This window comes from Pteropus alecto, unplaced genomic scaffold (genome assembly GCF_000325575.1).
Source record: "Pteropus alecto unplaced genomic scaffold, ASM32557v1 scaffold639, whole genome shotgun sequence".
NCBI lineage: Eukaryota > Metazoa > Chordata > Mammalia > Chiroptera > Pteropodidae > Pteropus > Pteropus alecto.
In genome coordinates, this window is record NW_006442122.1 from 28,416 (window position 1) to 53,523 (window position 25,108).

At 33.2% G+C, this 25,108-nt stretch overlaps 2 protein-coding genes and 1 pseudogene across 2 annotated transcripts; all 3 read right to left on the reverse strand.

Annotated features, from left to right (window-relative positions):
* Positions 1–730: 730 nt before the first annotated feature.
* Positions 731–3,210, reverse strand: LOC102881319 (olfactory receptor 10AG1-like). Its single transcript, XM_006920774.2, has 3 exons — positions 3,183–3,210; positions 1,735–1,818; positions 731–1,668 (listed from the first exon to the last, which is right to left on the reverse strand). Exons 1-3 carry the CDS (start codon positions 3,208–3,210, stop codon positions 731–733), a joined length of 1,050 nt encoding a protein of 349 aa, XP_006920836.2.
* Positions 3,211–11,120: 7,910 nt separating this feature from the next.
* On the reverse strand, positions 11,121–12,053 carry LOC102880286 (olfactory receptor 10AG1-like). Its single transcript, XM_006920771.2, has one exon. The coding sequence runs from the start codon at positions 12,045–12,047 to the stop codon at positions 11,121–11,123; it is 927 nt and encodes a 308-aa protein (XP_006920833.1). The 5' UTR covers positions 12,048–12,053.
* An 11,129-nt stretch (positions 12,054–23,182) lies between these two features.
* On the reverse strand, positions 23,183–24,134 carry LOC102881584 (annotated as a pseudogene).
* Positions 24,135–25,108: the final 974 nt, after the last annotated feature.

Below are 25,108 nucleotides of genomic sequence, written 5' to 3' on the forward strand. Positions count from 1 at the left end.
CCCGCCTCACCTTGAATAAGACTACATCTCCAGGTTTTAGATTTACATATATTTAGAAGCCAACATCAACCCAATACACATCGATATGGAGAGTTAAAGTGAAAATCCAGGAAACTTCTAAAACTAAATTGATATTCTCAAAGTGAAAGCTACCATGGGATGGAATGAGGTTATCAGAGGACAGTGAGTGTTGGGATAATAGAGGAAGAGATTTGTGGTCTTAAAATGCCATGGACATCAACAAAATAAAAATAAGAAAAATGTAAAATAAATACTAAGATTACCCTGCTTCCACCATCTCAGCTGCTGCTGGATTTTTGCATGGCAAAGTCAAATCAGAGTACAGAGGAAAGTTTTTAAAGAAATCTGAAGGAATGGGAAGATTAAAGAAAATATATTACAGAGAACGAAGAGTCATCTCTGGTTATATAATACACCTAATTAACCATCATCATATTCCTGAGGCAATCTTTTACCTCACTAGTTCACAGTGAGAGGAAACAGGAATGTTCAAATTAGATTGTTACAATGGTGATAATTTGTGTTTTGATTACAAAGAAGCCCCTTACTTAATCCTATGAAACTAAGGCCCTTTAAATAATGTGAGGTTACTGTGATGATATTCATCATCATTATTTAGAAACATAGACATAAAATTAGATGTTTCTCTGTTGTAGCTACATTTACAAACTCATAAGAATGTCCTTTTCTGTAATTTCAAGTCTTTGCGTCATTGTAATAACTTACTTACTAGTTTTCTCAGTGCCATCATGATGTCTTTGTTCCTCAGAGTATATATAATGGGATTCAGTGTTGGGATGAAAACGGTGTAGAAAAGAGAGATCACTTTCCCAGTCCCTTCAGATTGATTTGGTTTTGGTTGTAAATACGTGATAGTAGCTGTTCCATAGAATAAGATCACAACTATCAGGTGAGAAGAACAGGTGGAGAAGGCTTTCTTCCTCCCGCTGGCTGATGATATTTTGAGAATGTTGGCAATAATTTTTCCATAGGAGACAATGATCAATAGAAATGGAACCATGACAAACACCAGTGAAGCTAGATAGATTGCAATTTCATTCAGAAATGTGTCCCCACAAGCAAGCTTGAGAACTGGGGGGATGTCACAGAAGAAATGATTAATCCTGTTAGACCCACAAAAGGGCAGAGAAAAAATCTGACATGTTTGCCCAATTACAACTGGAACTCCACTGACCCAGGAGGCAATGGCCAGCTGGACACAGATTTTGTAGTTCATGACCAGCGGGTAGTGCAGAGGGTTACAAATAGCCACGTAGCGGTCATAGGCCATCGCTGTCAAGAGGAGACACTCTGAGCCTCCAAACATAAGAACAAAGCACATTTGTGTGGCACAAGCAACCAAAGAAATGTTTCCTTTCTGGGTCAAAAGATCCATGAGCATTCTTGGGATAGTGACTGTTACATAACAGATTTCTAAAAAGGAAAAATTGTTAAGAAAAAAATACATGGGTGTCTGGAGGACGGGGTCAATTCTTGTTATCATAATTATGATGCTATTGCACATCAGGATAGTCAGATAGATGACCAAAAATATCCCGAAAAGAATCCATTGGCTATTGGGAATATCAGAAAACCCCAAAAGAACAAACTCCGTTATTGAAGTCATATTTGATTTTTCTGTTTTTAGTTTGTTCTTCATCTGCAAATATGGTAATTTCAAATTGGTTATTCATTTATATTCTTGAACCACATTTTCCTCTTCTGACAACTGCATTAGGTACATGAATGTATTTCTATAATTTCTAAATTCATATTCACTATCACTGTGCTCTGTTTCTAGAAAATGAATTTTGAAACCTTATAAAGGAAGTGATATACATTTGAAATCAGTACAATCAATAAAAGCTGACATATGTTTTTTATACATTGAGGTAATGATACCAGAGAAAATGAGAAATGTGTATTCTTACTTAGATCTTATTTTGCAGAAGTAATTTCTAATTATTTCACCGCCATAAAGAGTGAAATTACGGTACAGGGTTTTGCTACTGCATTTGTCTGGATTCATCAGTTTTGTTTGTTTGTTTGTTTGTTTGTTCATTTTTTTACTGAATTGATTGATTTATTACACCTTCTTTCAATTTAAACTGTTTCCCTTAAAGGTTTTGTTTAATTTTTATTAAAATGTGTTTTAAGTCCCTACATTTATAGTCTAATGAGAATCAATTTTCTAAGACCAATTTTCTTAGACAAAATCTTTGTAACATAAACTTTCATTTATGTTAAATATGGAAACCATTAATCCCAGCATACTGTTCAATAATTTTCCCTATTAACATCCCCATACAGTGTATGATAAGCATCAATTAATTTTAACTCTGCCAATAAATATGACTCTTTTACCCTAATATTTTTTTACATATCCCTCCATTCCTAAGTAAGATTCTAATGTCATATGGTTCCTTTGAACCAAATACAAATTCTTTTTTCTATTTTCTTTGTCATTTTTCCTAATAACATGTAACTTTGATTAAATCCAATTATTATTTAACCTGGTATGTGAATAACTGGAGCCTATGAATTAAACTTACACACACATACACACACACGCACGCACACACACACACACACACACGTACACTGATCTTGAAAGTTCACTTCATAGTAATGCCATTCAATATCAGGCAGTGTATACTGTTTGACAATTTCCACTATACTTTATTAATATTTGTTCTCTAACTTTCCAAAACAAATATACAACAAAGATTATGTTTTTTATCTCATCACTCTGCTACACACGTCTCTACCTGTTAACACCAACATTTGATATTTTTTCATTAATACTTTGATAAATAAAGCTGCAGACAAGTAGTCTCTTACATTTCCCTATTTTCACTAGTACTGGTTCTCAGAATTACCTTAAATGAATAATGGTGATTATTAATGTCTTTACTATTATCATTTGACCCACGTTTAATTTTTATTGCTTTATCATTAAGAAAGTAAGGATCTTTGTGAGTTACCATAAGTAGTTAACTCATTTTCAAAGATTTTAGAATTGCCTGTTTTCCTGTTTTATTTTTTGTATCTTGATCCTGCAATTAAGAACTTTCTTTAAATAAAATAGGTTAACAAAACAATTACAGCTTACTTCATAGATTTGCATGAAGATATCTGTGTGAGTGGAGGTGTTTATTAACCTGTAAACTTGTTAAGTTCTTCTGTCATGTTGAGGAGCCACTATAATTCTATGACATTTTTGCTGGCATCAAAAGTTGGCTGCTCTTAAATAGGAAGCAGCCACGCTCACCTGGGAGAATCTTTTCTCGTGTCAATTAAATTCCTGAACACTGCATTGTTTTGGTAATCATCTGGGTTTATTTTTTCCTTGTAGGTGGCTGCCCTTCTCTTCACCCCTTCTTGGCACAAAGCTCACCTCAATGGGATGTCCCTTGGTGAAGAAACACCACCTAATTGTCAAGTAGTACTTTCAGGAGAAAGTTAAAAATCATTCTACAAATTGTATTTCAGACTTAATAATTAGAGTGTATTTGACTTCCTTACTTTTATTCCCATAACGGATCTAAATCTAGATCTTCCACACCATTAGAAAAATGTGTCACATGTTGTATCACATGAATGTGGCATGCTTGGTCTCTTCAACACATTGTGTGTTGAGAGCCCTTTTCAGAAGTGGAATTCTCTCGATAGATTAACTTTTGTGGAAATTAAAGCATGTCGTGTCTGCTGATGGAAACAAAACTGGATGGCTTTATTTTCTATGAATCTCCTCAGGCATCAGGGAGGTTTCTAATTGATTCAAAAATGTAAGCTACTGCAAAAACAAACATTTTAACTAAGAATATTTAAGACAGAAAACAAACAAACTTTATGCTAAAGTACTTATTCCATTTCAGCTACGTTGAAGCAGGTATGGAGGTAACATTATCACACACCATAATTCTACTAGTAATTATATTTGTTTTTTCCTGTTTTAATGTTTTTTGAGTATTCGACGTGTTTTTGTTTTTGTTTTTGTTTTTATTTTAGGCCTCCTTCTCTTTACTACAGCTTTTTTTCTTACATTTGCCCTCTGTGCTCTTTATTATTACTGATATGGGGTTTGTGTGGGGTTTCCATCATGCTTATCTGCAAATAAGAACTGCTCATATGATTTGCCTCCAAGAATTGTGTCAATTCCTTACAGACTGGGACAAATTGAATGTCCATCCCACATTAAGACTGAAAATTTGGATATTTTCTTATTTAATTTAATAACACCACCACTAAAAAAAAATTATTATTTTATTATTAAATATTATTAAAAATTAAAGCAGTTTTTCAGGTTTATCAGCGGCTTAAGCGTCTTACACCCATTTCAAAAAACAATTTTCGGTCAGCATTCAGAAAGCTGTGAATTACAGACAGATGCAAAATAAGGAAAGAAGTGCGCTCTTAAGAGTCTGAGCACAGAAGAGACACATTGCATCTGTAGACTCACACGCCACTGTATGAACTAATCACATGGCCTAATGAAGATGTGAGAGGGCTAGAGAATGTTGTTCACTGTGTGTCAAAGACACAGAAACCTATTTGGAGAGCATCAAGCCAGACTCTGACACTGTCCTCAGTTTTGGTCACTAACAGTGTGCTACAGCGTGCTGTAACATATGTACATTTATATTTAAGTTTTAACAGGTCACTTAATAACAGAATATTTGTGTGTGGTACATAGTTATGTATTTTATTTGGCCTTTTAGACATTGTTTGTAATACAATGTCATTATAATTTTTATTTTTAAATTAACAATGTGACTGAAGCATAATTTACAGAAAATAGAGTACAAACACTCAACTAGATTTAATGAGATTTCAAATGCAACAAGATTTAAAAAATATATACACTCCTGAAACCATCGCCACAAAGAAGATACCAAACATTCACAATATCCCTAACATTTCCTCACATAGCTTCGTAATCCATCCTTACTTGACCCCAACCACAGGGAACAGATCAGATAACTGTAGCTATTATTAATCATTTACAATCTGTCAGAATGTGTTCCTTTATCCAGACGTCTTTGCTCACAGTTAGGATTTTAAGTTTTACCTAGGTTCTACTATGTTTGTTATTTATTTTCAGTGTAGTCTTGAACTTCAAGCTTTATTTTGTTCATTTATTTATTTCTTATAGAATTTGGATTGTTTCTCAATTTTTGGCTACCAGAAATAGAGCTACTATGTATATTGAACAAATTTTTGAATGGAGCATCTATTGTAATTTCTTTTGAGTTAATATTTAGAAATAAAACGGTTAGATCATGTTGTAGGTGTTATGTTTAGCCCTTTTGGAAACTGTCCATGTGTTTTTCAAAGTGGTTATACTATTTTACACTTTCACCAGCTACATATTTGCATAACAACAGCTTGATGCCTTTGTCAACACTTGGCACACTTAGAATTCTCAATTTTTCCATCCTCATGAATGAGTTGCGAAATTATGGCTTCGATGTGTATTTGTCTAATGACTAAAGACAAGACGTGTATGTTTTTACATACTTAATAGGGGAGAATGACCAAAATTAATGTAGGAAGACTGTGATGAGCAAGAAACAAATTTTATTGAGTTATGTTTTATAGTCATGAACAATCCATTTCAGTAGGAATTTTTTCAGTGCAACCATAACATCTTTGTTTCCCAGATAATATATTATGGTGTTAAACATTAGTGTCACGGTGGTGTTAAAAAGAGAAAGAAATTTGTCCATTCCTATGAAATGATTGGACTTTGGTCTCAAATATGTAATGATGCCTGATCCAAAGAATAAAGCCACAACCATGAGATGGAAGAACAAGGGGGGAACGCCTTGGCTCACCCAATTGCTGATGGCAGATTCAGGATGGGAATACCAGAGAATCTCTTAAGGAAGCAACATCTACTCTGAGATTTTGTCAGATCTTACAGTCAAATCACAGAATCCTTTTGTTAGTTTTACTTTTAAGCAAAGAAAATAAAACATTTCCCAGAAGAAATAAAATGCCCTCATATCCTTATTCAGTTTTGTATTTCAATAGCTACTTGAGTGCTTAAACAGGTAAGTGGTTTATAAATGTTTCCATCAGGAAAATTTAAATAGATTTTAGTCTCACTGTCCCAAGAACTTGACATCGAGTGACTTCAACTGGAAATTAGTTCTATTCTGATAATATATGCTTATTTCAATCATAAGAATTTAATTTTGCTTTTTTGAAAATATACACAGTAATAATAATATGTAACTCAGGGAATTGTTTTTAGGAGTAAGTTAAGTGCTTGATTTATAATAGGCAGTTGCAGTTCTATTAGACATTGTTATTATGTTTGTTATCGTTCTTATTATCCTACTTATTTTTTTATCATTATTTTTTTAACATATCTTTTTTTTTCTTTCTTTTGAACTTTATTCATCCTTTATTCTGCCCTAGAGCTAGCTTTTTCTGTCTAGGAGAGAAGACAATGTACAGGAAAGTGTTTTGTCAAGAGTACTGAGCTTAAAACTAGTACTTTATTCTGTGTTGTATAGATACAAATCTGCAGCAATACCTGGAGAAAAACACTCTAACTTACTGCGCTTTTATTTTTAGTTTTTTTTTTCTCTCATCTGTTCCAGTCTCCTGAACTTTGAGGACATAGGAAAAGTAGACATTGTTATGGACATATAAACAAAACTAAATTGAAAAATTTAACGTAAGTCTTATTTAATATATGAAAGTATCCCTAAGATAACCGCATTAGATATTTTTTCAGAAATCGATGTACTTTCTAACTACTAATGGTATTTTTCAGTTGTTACATGGGAATTCAAGTTCTTTAGCTATTTTATCTGTTTATCATAAACTAACATAACTATGGGTAGTAGAGAGGCCTGATTAATTAAAACTATTTTTTTATATTTGACAATTTTTGAACATTTATTATATACTAACCCCCTGTTAACAATTTTATCTGACTATTGCTTTTATCATTCTGAATAAAGTAAGTACTATTATTATTCACATTTTGCATAGAGCTGGAGGAAGAGAGAAGTTAAATTATTGCCCAACATCAAGAAGGTCGTATAACCTCACTGACTTCAACCTTGCCAGTGCAATGCCAGCATCCATATTCTTCATCAGAATTCAACGGGCTTCATGGAACATTCAATAGTAAATATTATTTTTAATTTAATATTCCGAATGGTATCAGTAAAATTAAGAAATATAAAACCACAACAGCAAGGTGATTTTATGTCCATTTAATCTCTCATTCACTGTTATAAAAATGCAAAACTGATTATTTATGGGTAAAGTCTGAAGATTTATCTCATAAATCAATTTGATTGGAAGAAAGAATTTTCTTTGATGACAATTCTTAAGTTGAAAAGTAACGCACTATTGTAAAATAAGCGGCATAAAATCATTACTGCTTCCCTATTTATATTGTGGAGAAACCACTGAGAATTGCTTCTTTTACAAAGACAATGTTTTATGTAATAGAAAACTTTAATTTAAATTATTCAAGATTCAAATTCTGCCATTCCTGTTTTTCCTGAAGCTCATATTTCACTCTTAAATCAGTGTACCTTCAGTGAAAATAGCTCCTTATTGATTGGGAAAGCATCTTTTCTTCAAGATGTGTTGCATCTTTAATTCAAGTTATTTATCAAGTGGTAATTGAAAAATGACCCAAGGCCATGTCTGGTTGGATTAGCACAGCATTGAAGATGGTCTCTGTAGGATACAGTTTGAGGAGCCATATTCTCCTGGTTACTCCTCTCCACCTTTCTCTCCATTCTCTCCTCATTTGGAGAGCAGAAGCAATTCCCCTTCGGAAAAGACCGTACTAAGACATTCACAGTCTTCGAGTTGGTCTGTAGCTACACATGAAATTTGAGGATACTAAATTTGCAATTGTTAAACACCATTTCTTAACCTCAAATAATGTAACCTGGAAAATTTCTAGAATTCATGCATCATCTACATTATTTATTTGTTAAGATTGTCTGTTCCTGCCATGATTGAGTTATTATTATTATTTTTTTTTTTAGTTACAGATATTTACATAAGGAAAAAAATGTGTCTGGAAAGGGGATATAGTACACTAAGTCTCAAGGTTTCTCTATCAGAAAGTGAGGGTGGGAAAATGACATTAGAAGGCTTTAACATGATAGGAGAGAAAAGATAGTGATGCAATTCTATAATACATCATCTGTATACTGATAGCATTGTGTATTCATCACCACAAGTCAAATCTCCATTCAACATATATATGACCCCCTTTACCATTTTCTACCTTCTCCTTACCTCTTTTCCTCCAGTAACCACTAAACTGTTGTCTGCGTCTATGAGTTTTTGTTGTTTTGTCACATTCGTTTGTTGTTTTCAGTTTTATATCCCACATATGAGTGAATCACCTGATTCTCGACTTTTTCCATCTGACTAATTTTGCTTAGCTTGATATTCTCAAGATCCATCCATGTCATCAAAAATGTCAGAATTTCAGTGTTTTTATGATCGAATAATATTCCATTGCAAATATGTATCATATTTTCTTTTTACTTTTTTGATTCGAAGAGACTTTCATTTATCATCATTCGATGCTCACTAGAACTCATTAATTTTTACTATATCCATGTTTGCAGTCTTAAATTTTTCCATCTCTGTATCTACTATTATAGCCTTTTTAGTTACTTTTAAAGAAATGACTCTAAATGTTATATATTCTGATTCCTTTCTGTACATAAAAATTTGTTGTTTCTTTCAAGGATCAAAGATGATTTGGCTGATTCTGAAATTTCTCTGCTAGATGTTAAATATTCCTTAACACTTTTAGTAACAATAAGCAAGGATGAAATGCAAGAACTTTCTTTGCTACTTAGTTTACATTTACTGAATACAAGTTATGTTTTGTGATTTACATATCACATTCTCTTTAAATTATGTCTAAATTATGGATAAAATATAATATATAAATCAGAAATTATTTGAAATACTGCCACTGTGAGGAAGTCAATATTACTTTTAATACAGAGAAAAGTCTGATGATTGCCAGAGGTGGGGGTGGGTGATGGGCAAAATGGATTAAGGTGGGCAAAAGTACATGCTGACAATTATAAAATAAATAAGTCAAAGGGATGCAATGTGCACCAAGGTGACTCTAGTTAATAATATTGTATTGCATATCTGAAAGTTGTTAAGAGAGTAGATATTCAAATTCTTCTGCATAAGAAAAGAAATTTTTGTAAATAAGTATGGTAATGGATGCAAAGTAGCCTTATCATGTTGATCATTTCAAAATATGTAGAAACATCAAATCATGTTGTACGTCTGAGGCTAATAAATGTCATATGTCAATTATAACTCAATTAAAAAAAGAGAATAAAATACTTTTGTGTTTTACATATTGCATTCTCTTTGTAATAAGTCCAAACAAAAATAATAATGTAATAAATAAATTAGAAACTATTTGAAATCCTACCACTGTGAGAGAGCCAGTATTTTTTTCTAAACCACATCTTCCAAGATATTGTGCTATGAATGAGCAACCACAACCGACATGCACATGCAAAATATTATGTGAAATTATGGACTGCTATTTATTGTTTACTATAATGGAGTTATGACTTATACATACATATACATTCTATGTCACATATCAGGAAACTTGTAATGTCTTCAGTGAAGTAGGTCTAAAACATTGTCTTGACAGGCCCTGTAGGGTTGTATTATGTAGATGTTCTCCAGTGTATTAATAACTTTCATCAACAGTGCCTTTCTTTTGCTTCCAGTTTTCTTTTGCCAAATTAAAAAAAAAAAGTATTGAACAAATTTATGTAATACTTATTTTTGGATAAATGTATTTATATCTAATGAGGTTACATTGACACAGTTTTTTTTTTAACTAAAAGGATAAATATTTGATTTTATATTTAAAAAAATGTCAAACTATTGCCCCCCCCAAAGATATAGAATTTATTTTTGTGATGAAAATAAAAAGATTTTAATGAAAAGACTATTTATATGGTGTATTGCATTCTTTGATTTACTGTAATAAATTACTACAAATTGAGTGGCTTAAAACAATAAAAAATTATTCTATCTCAGTTCTAGAACTCAGAGTCCAGTATCAGTGCTGACCATGTCTCACTCCCTCCAAGAGAGAATCATTCTTTGCTTCTTCCAGGTTTTGGTGTCTGTTGACTTTCATTGATTCTTGGCCGCATCACTCCAATCTCTGCCTGCACCTTCATATGTTCTTTGTGTCTCTGTAACTGCCTTTCTAATATTCTTGTGCTTTTTTGCTTTATAACAACACTGTTCATAGTATTTAGTACCTACTTTAATGATGGATGATCTCTTTTCTTCAATACATCTGCAAAGGTCTTTTTTTCCTCCTCAAATAAGACCACATCTGCAGATCCTAGATTTACATATATTTAGAGGCCAACATCAACACAATACACATCAATATGGAGAGTTAAAGTGAAAGTTCTGGAAACTTCTAAAACTAAATAGATATTCCCAAAGCGAAAGCTACAACATGAAGGAATGAGGTTATCAGAGGATGGTGAATGTTGGGGTAATAAAGGAGGGGGTTTGTGGTCTTACAACAACATGGACAGTGACAAAACAAAAACAAGGGAAAATGCAAATAAATCCTAAGATTACCCTGCTTCCACCATCTCAGCTGCTGCTGGTTTCTCCCATTGGCAAAATCCAATCAGAGTACAGAGGAGGTTAGTAAGGATATCTGAAGGAATGGGAAGGTTAAAGAAAATATATTGCAGAGCATGACTCTAATCTCTGGTTATATAACACACTTGGTTAACCATCATTTTATTGCTCAGGCAATCTCTTAACTCACTAGTTCACAGAGAGAGGAAACAAGGATATTCAAATTAGATTGTTACAAATGAGATAATTTGTGTCTTAATTACAAAGAAGCCCTTTACTTAACTCTATGAAACTAAGGTCCCTTAACATAATGTGAGGTTACTATGATGATATTAATGAACATTATTTAGGTACATAGACATAAAACTAGATTGTTTATCTGTTGTAGCTACATGACAAACAGTAAAGAATGTCTTTTTCTGTAATTACAAGTCTTTGTGTTGTTGTTATAACTGACTTAATAGTTTTCTGAGTGCTACCATGATGTCTTTGTTCCTCAGAGTGTATATAATGGGATTCAGTGTTGGGATCAAAACAGTGTAGAAAAGAGAAATCACTTTCCCAGTCCCTTCAGATTGATTTGGTTTTGGTTGCAAATAAGTGATAGTAGCTGTTCCATAGAATAAGACCACAACGATCAGATGAGAAGAACAGGTGGAGAAGGCTCTTTCGCTCTCGCTGGCTGATGATATTTTGAGAATGTTGGCAATAATTTTTCCGTAGGAAACAATAATCAGCAGACATGGAACCATGATAAATACTACTGCAGCTACATAGAGTTCGATCTCATTCAGATATATGTCCCCACAAGCAAGCTTGAGAACTGGGGGGATGTCACAGAAGAAATGATTAATCCTGTTAGACCCACAAAAGGGCAGAGAAAAAATCTGACATGTTTGCCCAATTACAACTGGAACTCCACTGACCCAGGAGGCAATGGCCAGCTGGACACAGATCTTGTGGTTCATGACCAGAGGGTAGTGCAGAGGGTTACAAATAGCCACATAGCGGTCATAGGCCATCGCTGTCAGGAGGAGACACTCTGAGCTTCCAAACGTAAGGACAAAGCACATTTGTGCAGCACAAGCAACCAAAGAAATGTTTCCTTTCTGGGTCAAAAGATCCATGAGCATTCTTGGGACAGTGGCTGTTACATAACAGATTTCTAAAAGGGAAAAATTGTTAAGGAAGAAATACATGGGGGTCTGGAGTACAGGGTCAATGCTTGTTATCAAAATTATGATGCTATTGCACATCAGGATAGTCAGGTAGATGACCAAAAATATCCCAAAAAGAATCCATTGGCTATTGGGAATATCAGAAAACCCCAATAGAACAAATTCCATTATTGAAGTCATATTTGATATTTCCATTTTTAATTGTTTCTTCATCCGCATATATGGTAATTTCAATTTGGTTATTCATTTAAGTTCTTGAACCACATTTTCCTCTTCTGTTATCTGGATTAGACGTATGAATGTATTTCTATAATTTCTAAACTCATGTCCACCATCATCGTGCTCTGTTTCTAGAAATGAATTTTGAATCCTCAGAAAGGACGTGATCTACATGTGAAATCAATCTAAGAAATAAAACCGACCATTTGTTTTTTAAATCTGGAGATAATGATACCAGAGAAAATGAGAACTGTGCATTCTTACTTAGAGTTTATTGTGCAGAAGTAATTTATAGTTATTTCACCTGCATAAAGAGTAGAATTATGGTTCAGACTTTTGCTACTGCATTTGTCTGGATTTATCTATTTTTTTTTTTCTGAATTGATTGATTTATTCAAGCTTCTTTTAATTTAAAGTGTTTCTCTTAAAGCTTTTGTTTAATTTTTATTTAAAATGAGTTTTAAGTCATTCCATTTATAATCTAATAAGAATCAATTTTCTTAGACCAATCCTTTGTTACTGAGGAATAAATATATGCAATATTATTGTGCTGCTTTATGTACCTCTCTCTTCATTTATGAAAAATATGGAAACCATTAATCCAGCATACTGGTCAATAAATTTCCCTATTAACACTCCTATACCGTGTATGATAAATATTAATTAACCTTTAACTCAATCAATAAATATGACCCATTCATTCCATTACTTTTTTTACAGTTCCCTCATTTCTGAGGTAAAATTCAAGTGTCCTATAGTTCCATGGAAACAAATACAATTCCTTTTCTCTATTTTCCCCTTGTAATTTTGCCTAATAAAGTATAACTTTGATGTAATCCAATTATTATTTACTCTAGATATATATTTAGCTGGAGCCTATGCAAGAAACTTAAAGACACACATACACTATGTTGCTACACTTCATATTAATTCCATTATATATCAGGCAGTCAGTATTGCTTGTCAATTTCCATTACACTTAATTAATATTTGTTCTCTAACTTTCCAAAACAAATATACGACAAAGATTATGTTTTCTATCTTATCACTCTGCTACACACGTCTTCACCTGTCAGCCCCAACACCTGATATTTTTTCATGAATACTTTGGTAAATAAAGCTGCAGACAAATGGTCTCTTATATTTCCCTATTTTATTAGGACTGTTTTTCAAAATTACCCTATATGAATAATGGTGATTATTATTGTCTTTACTACCATTATTTGGCCTACATCTAATTTTTTAGTACTTTATAATTAAGAAAGTAAGGAACTACATGAATTATCTTAAGTAGTTAACTCATTTTCAAAGAAAGATTTTAGAATTTCATGCCGTTCTGTTTCATTTTTTATCTTGATCCTGCAATTAAGAACTATCTTTAAATAAAATAGTCTAACAAAACAATTACGGCTTACCTTCATAGATTTGCATGAAGACGTCTATGTAAGTGGAGGTGTTTATTAACCTGTAAACTTGTTAAGTTCTTCTGTCATGTTGAGGAGCCACTGCAATTCTATGACATCCTTGCTAGTGTCAAACGTTGGCTGCTCTTAAATAGGAAGCAGCCACGCTCACCTGGGGGGAATCTTCTCTCATGTGTCAATTAAATTCCTGAACACTGCTTTTTTTGGCAATCAGCTGGGTTTATTTTTTAAAACCATTTTCTTTGTAGGTAGCTTGCACTTCTCTTCACCCCTTCTTTGCATAAAGCTCCCCTCAATAAGGACTCCCTTGGTGAAGAAACACCACTTAATTGTCAAGTAGTACTTTCAGGAGAAAGTTAAAAATCGTTCTACAAATTGTATTTCAGACTCTTAATAATTAGAGTGGATTTGACTTCCTTACTTTTATTCCTATAACTGATCAAATCTAGATCTTCTACACCTTTAGAAAAATGTGTCACATGTTGTATCACATGAACGTGGCGTGCTTGGTCTCTCCCACACATTGGGATTGAGAGGCCTTTTCAGAAGTGGAACTCTGTTGATAGATAACTTTTGTGGAAATTAAAGCATGTCTGCCTGCTGATGAAAAACAACTGGATGGTTCTATTTTTTACGAATCTACTAAGCATCAGGGAGGTTTCTAGCTGATTCAAAATGTAAGCTACCACAAAAACGAGTATTTTAAATAAGAATATTTAAGACAGAACACAAACTTTATGCTAAAGTTCTTATTCCATTTCAGCTACATTGCTACATTGAAGCAGATATGGAGGTAACATTATCACACATGATAATTCTACTAGTAATTATACATATTTTTCCTGTTTCAACGTACTTTGATTATTTGACGTATTTTTAAACGCATTTCTTTTTTATTTTAAGCCTTCTTCTCTTTACTACAGCATGCCTCTCTTACATTGGTGTTCGGTGCTCTTATATTACTGATATGGTATTCGTGTGGGGTTGCCATCATGCTTATCTACAAATGAGAACTGTATGCGTGATTTGCCTCCAGGAAATGTGTCACTGCCTTACAGACTGGGACTTATAGAATGTCCATTCATCTTTAAGATGGAGAATTTGGATATTTTCTTATCTAATTAAATATCGACATCGATGAAAAAAAATATGTAAAAACTAAAACAATTCTTCAGCTATATCAGTGGCTTAATCAAATAAAGAAATATCTTAACACCCGTTTCTCAGAACAATTTTGCAGTCAGAGATAAAGAAACAGGTCCTCTCACCCCAGAATCCCATAGTTCCCTAGTTGGTTCTTTGTGGTCACATTTTAAATTTTCAGCATTCAGAGACCTGAAAATTATAGATACATGCAAAATAGGAAGTGTGCTCTTAACAGCCTCAGCACAGAAGAGATACATCACAACTACACACACCATAGTAGAAAATAATCACATGTGTAACAAAGACATGAGAGGGCTAGAGAATGTTGTTCACTGTGTGTCAAAGACAGAAACATATTTGGAGAGCATCAAGCTAGACTCTGCCACCATCCTCAGTTTTGGTCACTAACAGTGTGCTACAGCGTGCTGTAACATATGTACATTTAGATTTAAATTTTAACAGAGCATTTAATAACTTAATAATTATGTATTGTACATAATTATCTATTTTATTTGGCTTTTTAGACATAATTGTTTCGAATGCAATGTCATTATAATTTTTATTTTTAAATTACCAATGTGACTGAAGCATAATTTACAGAAAATAGAGCACTAACATTTGACTAGATTTAATGAGATTTCAAATGAAATAAGATTTAACAAATATATACTCACTTGAAACCATCACCACAATGAAGGCACAGAATATTCACAATATCCCGAACATTTCCTCACATAGCTTCATGATCCAAACTTTCCTTCCCCAACACAGAGAACCATTAATCTGATTTCTGTCGCTATTGATTATTTATAATCCATCAGAACGTGTTATTTTTCTTCCTGATGTCTTTGCTCACAGTAAGGATTTTAAGTTTTATCTATATTCTACTATGTTTGTCATTTATTGTCAGTGCTGACTTAAACTTCAAGCTTTTTGTTGTTGTTGTTCATTTATTTATCTTTTATGGAATTTGGATTGTTTCTCGATTTTTGGCCATCAGAAATATAGCCGCTATGTATATTGAACAAGTTTTAGAGCAGAGCACCTGTTGTCATTTCTTTTGAGTTAATATTTAGAAGTGAAATGGTTAGATCACGTTGTAGGTGTATGTTTAGACCTTTTAGAAACTGTCCACGTGTTTTTCAAAGTGGTTATAGCATTTTACACTCCCACTGCCTGCATATGAGCGTAAAACAGCTTACTATTGCTTCGTAGTATATATTGAATTTAGGCAGAGTGATGCCTCAGCCTCGTTCTTTTTTCTCAGGATGGCTTTGGCTATTCGGGGTCTTTTGTTAAATTTATTCCTAGGTATTTTATTCTTTTTGTTGTAATTGCAAAAGAATTATTTTCCCCCTTCTTTTTCTGACACTTCATTATTAGAGTATAGGAATGCTATGAATTTATGAAAGTTGATTTTGTATCCAGAGACTACTGTACTTCTTATTGTTTCTAGTAGTATTCTTGTGGAGTCTTTAGGATTTTCTATATAGAGAATCATGTCATCCACAAATAGTGACAGTTTGAGTTCTTCATTTCCTATTTGGATGCCTTTTATATATATTTCTCTTGCTTGATAGCACTCGCTAGGACTTCCAATGTTATATTGAATAACAGTGGTGACAGTGGACAGCCTTGCCTTGTTCCTAATCTTAGAGGGAAGGTTTTTAGTTTTTCACCATTAAGTATATTATTGGCTGAGGGTTTTCCACATATGGCCTTTATTAGTTTAGAGTACTTTCCTTCTATATAGATTTTGTTAAGTGTTTGGATCATAAATGGATGCTTTATCTTGTCGAAGGACTTTTCTGCATCTATTGATATGATCATATGATTCTTATTTTTTAACTTGTTCAAGTGGCATATCACATTAATCGATTTGCATATGTGGAACCATCACTGTGCTTTTAGGATGAAGCCCACTTGATCGTGGCATATAATCTTTTTAATATGTTGCTGTATACAGTTCGCTAGTATCTTAGGATTTTTGCATCTGTGTTCATGAGAGATATTGGTCTGTAATTTTCCTTTGTGTGTTATATTTACCAGGTTTTGGCCTCAGAGTAATATTGGTCTCATAATATGAGTTAGGCAGTATTGCCTCCTCTTCGATATCTTGGAAGAGTTTGAGGAAAATATGTATTAAGTCTTATTTGAATGATTGGTAGAATTCACTGGTGAAGCCATCTGGTCCTGGTCTTTTACTTTTTGGTAGGCTTTTGGTGATTATTTCAATTTGCATACTGCTGATCAGTCTATTTAGATTTTCCAGTTCTTCTTGATTCAGTCTAGGAAGAATGTATTTTTTTAAGTACTAGTCCATTTCTTCTAGATTATTAAATTTGGTGTCATATACTTTTTCACAGTTTCTTGTATGATCCTTTGTATTTTTGCGATGTCTTAATTTCCCCTCTTTCATCCCTGATTTTGTGTATTTGTGTCCTTTCTCTTTTTTCTTTAGTGAGTATAGCCAGGATTTTTTCAATTTTATTAACCTTCTCAAAGTATCAGTTCTTTGTTGCATTCATTTTTCCTATTTTTTTTGTTTTCAATTTCATTTATTTTTGCTCTAATTGTAATGATTTCTTACTTTTGCTGACTATAGGCTTCATTTATTCTTTCTTTTCTAGTTTTTTTTTTTTTTTTTTTTTTTAAGATGAAGCATTAGATTGTTTATTTGGGCTCATTCTTTGCTTTTGGAGATAAGCCTGTAATGATATGAACTTTCCTCTTATGACTGCTTTTGCTGTGTCCCAAAAGTTTTGATATGTTGTACTATCATTATCATTCATTCCTATGTATCTCTTGATTTCTGTTTTTATTTCTTCTCTGACCCAGTTATTCTTCACTAGCATGTTGTTTAATCTCCATGTATTTGTAGTTCTTCCTGATTTCATTTTGCAGAATGATCTATGTGCACTAGAGAAGAATGTATAAGCAGCTGTTTTCGGATGGAGGGTTCTGTAAATGTCAATTATATTCAGTTGTTCTAATATGTCGTTTAAGGATGTTATTTCCTTATTGATTTTCTGTTTGGATGATCTGTCCATATCCGACACTGGGGTATTTAGGCCCCCTACTACGATAGTGTTTTGGTCTGTTTCTCCCTTTAGTTCTGTTAGTAATCGCTTTACATATTTCGGGGCTCCCTGATGGGAACATAGATATTAAAAAGTGTTGTGTCTTCTTGGTGCATGATTCTCTTTATTGTTATGAAGTGTTTCTCGGTATTTTTCTTTACCTTTTTTATTTTGAAGTCGATTTCATCTGATATTAGTACTTCTACTTCCGTTTTCCTCTGAATGCCATTTGCTTGAAATATCATTTTCCACCCTTTCACTTTGAGTCTATATTTGTCTTTGGAGCTGAGATGTGCCTCCTGAAGGCAGCATACGGTTTTTTGATCCATTCTGGAACTCTGTGCCTTTTTATTGGTGAGTTCAGTCCATTTACATTTAGGGTGATTATTGAAATATGAGGTCTTCTTATAGACACTTTATCTTTTGCTTTCTGATAGCTCAGTGTTTCCATTGCTTCTTTGTCCTTGTGTTTCTGTTTTCTTTATTTTGGTTGGCTTTTGTGAGTTTTGCCTCTAGTCCTTCTTGTTTTATGTTATATACTTCAGTTCTGAATCTTTGGTGTGTGGTTACCATTACAAATATATAAAACATAGTTGTATATATACAGTCATTTATTTTCTTCTGCGTGTGCCTTATCTTCATTCCCCTTTGCAAATTTGGATCTTTAAATCTTCCCTTCTTCAGTCATTGTTATCTCAGTTTCTCCCTATGTATGCTGAATGTTCATTATTCTCTTGCTATAGCAATTCTCTTATTATTATTTAAGCTTATAATGCCGTGTTCTTGGTAAGGGTTGCAGTCCTCTGCTTCTCTTTGCCTGATAGTCATTTTACTCCTAATTATGGTTTTTTTGTTTTTTTTTTTTGTCATTTAGTTTTAGGTGACCTGACCCTTTTCAGTATTTCCTATAATGCAGATTTGTAGTGGAGAATTCCCTCAATTTTTGTATGTTTGGAAAGGTCTTAATTTCTCCTTCATATCTAAAGGAGAATTTAGCTTGATACATTATTCTAGGCTGGTAGTTCCCATCACTTAATAGTTTAAATATTTGATTCTATTCTTTTCTGACTTATAAGGTTCGTGCTGAGAAGACTGAAAATAATCTAATGGGTATTCCTTTATAAGTTACCATTTTTTCTCCCTGGCTCTCTGAGAATTCTGTCTTTGTCTTTGTTTTTTGATAATTTTAATACAATGTGTCTTGGTGAAAGCCTTATGGGTTGAAATAATTGAGTGTTCTGTTGACTTCTTGAATTCCAAGTTCCAGCTCAGTCCTTAGATATGGGAAATTCTCATCCACTATTTGTCTGAAAATGCTTTCTAGTCCCTGCTCGATTTCCTTCCCTTAGATAATATCCATTATTCTTATGTTTCCTCTCTTGATGTTATCAGCTAGTTCTCAAATTTCTCTTTCATTATTTTTCATTCTTTGATTTCTCTCTTCTTCCTTCTGATATATTTCTAGATTTCTGTCTTCGATATCACTGATCCTTTCCTCCATTTGGTCTACTCTATTTCCCAAGCTTGTCATTTCATTTTTCAACTCTTGCAGTGTGTTTTTTATCTCCAGAAGATCTATTCTGTTCTTTCTGATGATTTTAATATCCTTGCTAAAGAACTCATTCTGCTCATCTAGTTATGTTTTCTATTTCTGAAATTGTTGGTATGACTTGTTTCAGAATTCATTGAGTTTTTTCAGAATTACTATCCTGAATTCTCTGTCATATAAGTTGCATAATTCTATATCTGTAAGCTTATTTTCTGGAGTTTTTTTTCTTTATTTCTGAGATGCTTTGTCATCTTGGTTGTTCATAATGTTTAATGGACTATTGTTTTTCCTTGGCATTAATGGAAGTGTGTTCCACTTTTTTTCCAGATAGATTTATTGTATAAAAGTCTCTCTTTAGCCTGTTGCAAAGAAGGCACTTTTCTTTTTATTTCCAGTAGGTGGTGACTAAGCCTCTTGGATTCCTGCTTTATATAAAGTCTTAATAACACTTTTTAAATTTACTCGTAGATATTTAATCATGCTCGCTACTCTCAGTTTCAGTTCCTATCAGTGTCAGCGACAGTCTCGGCAGTGTTTGCTCAGATTCCCCTGGGGCTCCATGGTGATCAGTCTCTAAGGTATGGGGGGAAGGACCCTCTGGGTTGCAGGTTAGGCACTGTGGCTCAACCTCAGCTTTGCAATCGTGGCTGGTAAAAATCAACTATTGTTTCTCTGCTGTCCCATTTGTATGTGGAGCTCACAGCACTCTTAGGAGGGCCTGTTCAGGGAAATTGCCTCACCTTCATGCCTCCCCCTTCTCTTGCAAGGAGCTCCAGTGGCTAGAGGGAGGCACCTTCATTTTTTCTCTCAGTCTACCACCTGACACCTGGGATTCTGACCTGTGGTAGCTCTTATGTGCAGATTCCACACTCATATGAGCTGGTATGCAGTTTGGGAATATTTTGTTGAGTTTTAGATGTTCAGCTTATTGTTGTTTCAAGAGACGAAACAATAATAAGAGATCTGGAGACATCTCTCACTCCACCATGTTTCTCAAAACCTAATAATCTGGTTTTCATTTTGATCTTTTAATGTCATCCTTTGAAGGAAAAAGGATCTTAATTTTGGTATAATAAAATATGTTTTAATGACTTTCTTTTTTTGTATCTACTTAAGAAATCTTTATTTATCATTCATCACAAGGATTTTTCTCTTATTTCTACTAGGCCTTTTTTATGTTGGTTTTTACATTTGAGTCTGTGACCCATTTTGATTTGATATTTACATATGATGTGAGGTAAGGTTCGATATTTATTTTTTGCCCATGTAGATATTTAATTGCTCTCTCGCTATTTGTGGAAAGGCTTTCCATTCCCATGGATTGTCCTAGCATCTTTGTCAAACTCAGCTCAAGATAGAGGTAAGTATCTTTTTCTATACTCTGTATTCTGTTCCATTTTTCTATCAATTTATTACTTTTCCGATTCCCCACTGATTTTAGTGTAGAAAATTTATAGTGAGTTTTGAAGTCAAGTATTGCACTTCCTCTAAATTTTTTGGTCTTTTCCAAAAAATGTTTTGGCACCTGTGCATCCTTTGCATATTTTACAAATTTTAGAAAAGGTCTATCAGTTTCTAGAAAATGTCTGCTGCATTTTTTCATCGATATTTATTAAACGTATACAGAAATTTGGACTGAACTGACAGTTTGACAATATTGAGTATTTCAGTCCATGAAAATGATATCTTTCCACATAATTATCTCTCAACATTTAATAGTTTCATAGTATGGTTCTCATATGTTTTGTCAATTTTTTCTGGATATTCTATATTTTTTCTAAGTATATTAAATTGATTTTTACAATTTCTCATCGCAGTTGATCTCTACTAATATATCAACTGTTAACATCAGTTAACATTTAATAGCATATTCTTGCTAAATTCATATAATTATTTCAATGGTTGTTTTGTGAATATCTTAAGATATTCTAGTCAAATAGACATAATGCTTACTGAGAACGGTACTTTTTGTCCCTTGCAATTGTAATTTATTTTTTCTTACCTCATTTGGATTTTCTCAACACGTGTATAGAAATTGGTCAATTTATAAATATTTGAGCTCTTCTTAAATATCTTCTTTTTCATTGCTTTTTCATTTATTTATTGTATTTAGAAAAAGATATTTTATGCAATTATAAAACTTTAAAAGTTACAAACCTTGCTCTATGAGTCACCATAATAGCTGTTTGTAAACCCACCAATAGCTCCTGAAAGGGTGCATATCATGCACTTTTGTGAGTAATATTGTCCAGATTACCTATTCTCTTACTGTTTTTTTTTTTGATGTTCTACAGGTGAATGAAATATAGATGTGAAGATTTCCTACTATGATTATAGAATTATCAAGTAAGTGTTTTAAGTGTTCATCCCCATATTTTGAGGTTATTATTTTAGGTAGATGCAAATATATGACGTTTATGTTTTCCTAATAATTTAAGACTTTCATATAAATGAAATAAACCTGTTTATCTTTAGTGATACAGTAGTTACTCAAGTTGTTTATGCTTACTGTTGGCATGGTAAAGTTTCCCTATTTATTAATTTTTACATTATCTATATATTTTAGCTTTAAAATGTGTTTCATGTAGAGAGTACATATTGGAGTCTGGCTTTGTAATCTATTTTTTGCGTTTTAATTGTAGTGTTAAAATAATTAACATTTAATGCGTGCATATGTTTTTGAAACTAACAGTGACATTTTTGAAAAATCTTTGCTTTTATCTGTCTTCTCTTCTGTCAATTCTCTTTTTTCTTTTTCCTGCACTCTTTTAGATTAGATATTTTAAAATTCCATTTTACATTATCTATTGCCTTATCATGCTTGCTTTATAAATTAGCTTATACATTTTAAACTAAATAACCTACTTAAGTTAATTATGTGCCACCTGTGTACTTTAGAAGCCTGTTTCAAACAATACCTTCAGGACAGGTGTTCTAAAAGTAAATAACCACACCTTCCTGCCCTGCCTTCACACATTCCACTGAGAGAATTTGGAAAGGCTTTCTCCATTCAAGTGCAGAAAATTATGACTGCTCCTTCTCAGAGTTCTGTGGAGTCAGAAGTGCTCAAACTGTCAGTAAGTTAATATTTTATGTTTTTAAATCTAATATTGTTCTGCAGCTCAGCATTTATTTTTATATTGGACCCACATGTGCCATACCTGTTCTCCTTATCTAGGAAGTTAAACTAGACCGAGGAAGTCCATCCTTCACTACGTTAACAGGACTAGGAGAACCTCTGGACACACAGAGTTTTATGGCCCTCTATGACTATTCTTATTTCTTTCATCTTCTCAAACTGAATTTCCAATATCTAATGTCAAAAACAAAACTTTAGGGTTATACAATTTAGAAGAAATAAAATGTTCATATATTGACCGAACATAGAATTTAGATACAAACCCTGTTTATACCAATATACACTCTCTTTTGCATAGCAGCACAGTCTTTCATAGTTTCAGTGTTGCATACAGATAGACTGTCTGATTTTGAAGGGAGAAAGTGGCTCTAGAGGTGACATCGCTTTAAAAACATTAAAAACATTAAAAAGTAATATGCACAATATGTTTTAATAGTGCTTTCAAAAAGAATATAAGAACATCTTATTTATGATGTGATTGATAATCTCTTTTTTACAGCTAAAATTACAAAAATACACGCGTTAAAATTGGATAATATTATGACCTTGATAACGGCAACCTTTAATGACTCCAGTGTGTTATTTCAGGTATTTCAATGCCTTGGATGAAGTTGGAATTAATTTACTATTTAAAAATTAAAGCAGAATTTATTTTATGTGAGATTAAAAAAAGAGACCGCTCATCCAGAATAATTAAGATTCCTACTAATAGTGAAGAATGACCAAAATTAATGTAGGAAGACTGTGATAAGCAAGAAACAAATTTTATTGAGTTATGTTTTATAGTCATGAACAATCCATGTCAGTAGGAATTTTCTCAATGCAAACATAACTTCATTTCTCAGACAGTATATTATGGGGTTAAACACTGGTGTCAAAGTGGTGTAAAAAAGAGAAAGAAATTTGTTCATTACTGTGCAATGACTGGACTTTGGTCTCAAATATGTAATGATGCCTGATCCAAAGAATAAAGCCACAACCATGAGATGAGAAAAACAAGGGGAGAATGCCTTGGCTCGCCTAATTGCTGATGGCAGCTTCAGGATGGTCGAGATTATTTTCACATAAGATCCAAGAATCAACATAAAAAGAATAGTGACAACTAGAACAGTAACCACATCAGTCAACATCTACATCATCAAAGTGTCTCCACAGGCAAGCTTAAGTATTGGAGGTACATCACAGGAAAAGTTATTCAACAGGTGAGATCTACAGAAGGGTAGAGAGAAGATCTGGTAGGTGAAGCCTATATGTACTGAAATTCCAATCATCCAACAGCCATCTTCCAACTGAATACTCATGATGAGAGGGTAGAATAATGGGTTGCAAATGGCCACATACCTGTTATAAGCCTTAGCAGTTAGAATAAAGCAGTCTGTGGCTCCCAAGACCAGAAAGAAATACATTTGAGTTGCACAGACAAGAAAGGAAATGTTTTTGTTTTATCTGCAAAGATCTATTAGCAATCTGGGACAGTGACTGACACATAACATCTTTCTGAGGAAGAATTTTCCCAAGGAAAAAATACATGGGAGTCTGAAGTGAAAGATCCACCTTAGTTATTATAATTATGAGGCTATTTCTTATTAGAATAATCATATAGATTATCAAAAACACCCCCAAAAGAAATCTTTGAATCTGGAGAACACTGGAAAATCCAAGCAGGATGAAATACATCGATACAGTACAGTTTCCCTGTAGGGATTCTTGTTCTGTGGATTCCATATATGAATAAAATGATTGCGAAGTTCGGAGGTCACTTCAGTCCACTGGGCCCAGTTGCAGAATGTGACAATTTAAATACATGGTTTCAAACCCAGTGACCCAGGATAGATATTCAGTGTTTCTGTTTGTTGGTTTTGCGTTTTGAGAATATATTCCAATCCAAAAGCCTAATATTGCAATATGTAGAAACAGAAGAAAATCTTTAACTGTCTTCTTCCTGTTTATATTAACAATATGAATAAAAAAATAACACAGCCAACCTGACAGCAATAAAATAAGAGCAAAGCATGCCAGGTGGTCCAGTCTCAGCATCAGAACTACTTAGGGGACTTGTAACATTCTCTAATGAGAAATGTACATCCTTCCTGATCATTCTGGTCTCTATGTGCTTTCTCTTTGTATTTTTTTTTGTCTAGCCCCTTCTCGTTTACAATCCATTTACATGATGTTTTCATGTTTGGTTTTACATTTTCCTGTGAACTTCATCTCAGATAAGCAAAGGACAAGGTCATCAGTCAGACTCCAATGCAGGTCAACGTCAGTCCTGCCGTGGCCGCTTAATTCCTGGGGAAGAGACTTAGTCACTGATCAGAAAAGTAAGGACTATAGCCTTGCTCCATCATAGAACAGCATTTTATTTAATATAGGATAAAAGCTTATGTAAGTAATAATATATCATAACAAGACATATGTTCACTTGAATTTCAGAATATGAAAAAAGATACAAGATTTTGTTTTAGTATGTTCTTATCCCCACCATGATCCTCAACAATCTTAGCAGCTCTACTTATACCCTGAATGTTGGCATCATTTAGGAGTAATTAAGTAAGTTTTGGTAATTACACAAAGAAAAAGGAAAATAAAATGTATAAGAGAATTTGATCATAAGATTCACACCTGAAACCAGAGGAAATATGAAATTATATAAATTATATAAATTTATATAAAATATAAAATTTGTATACTTTTGTCCA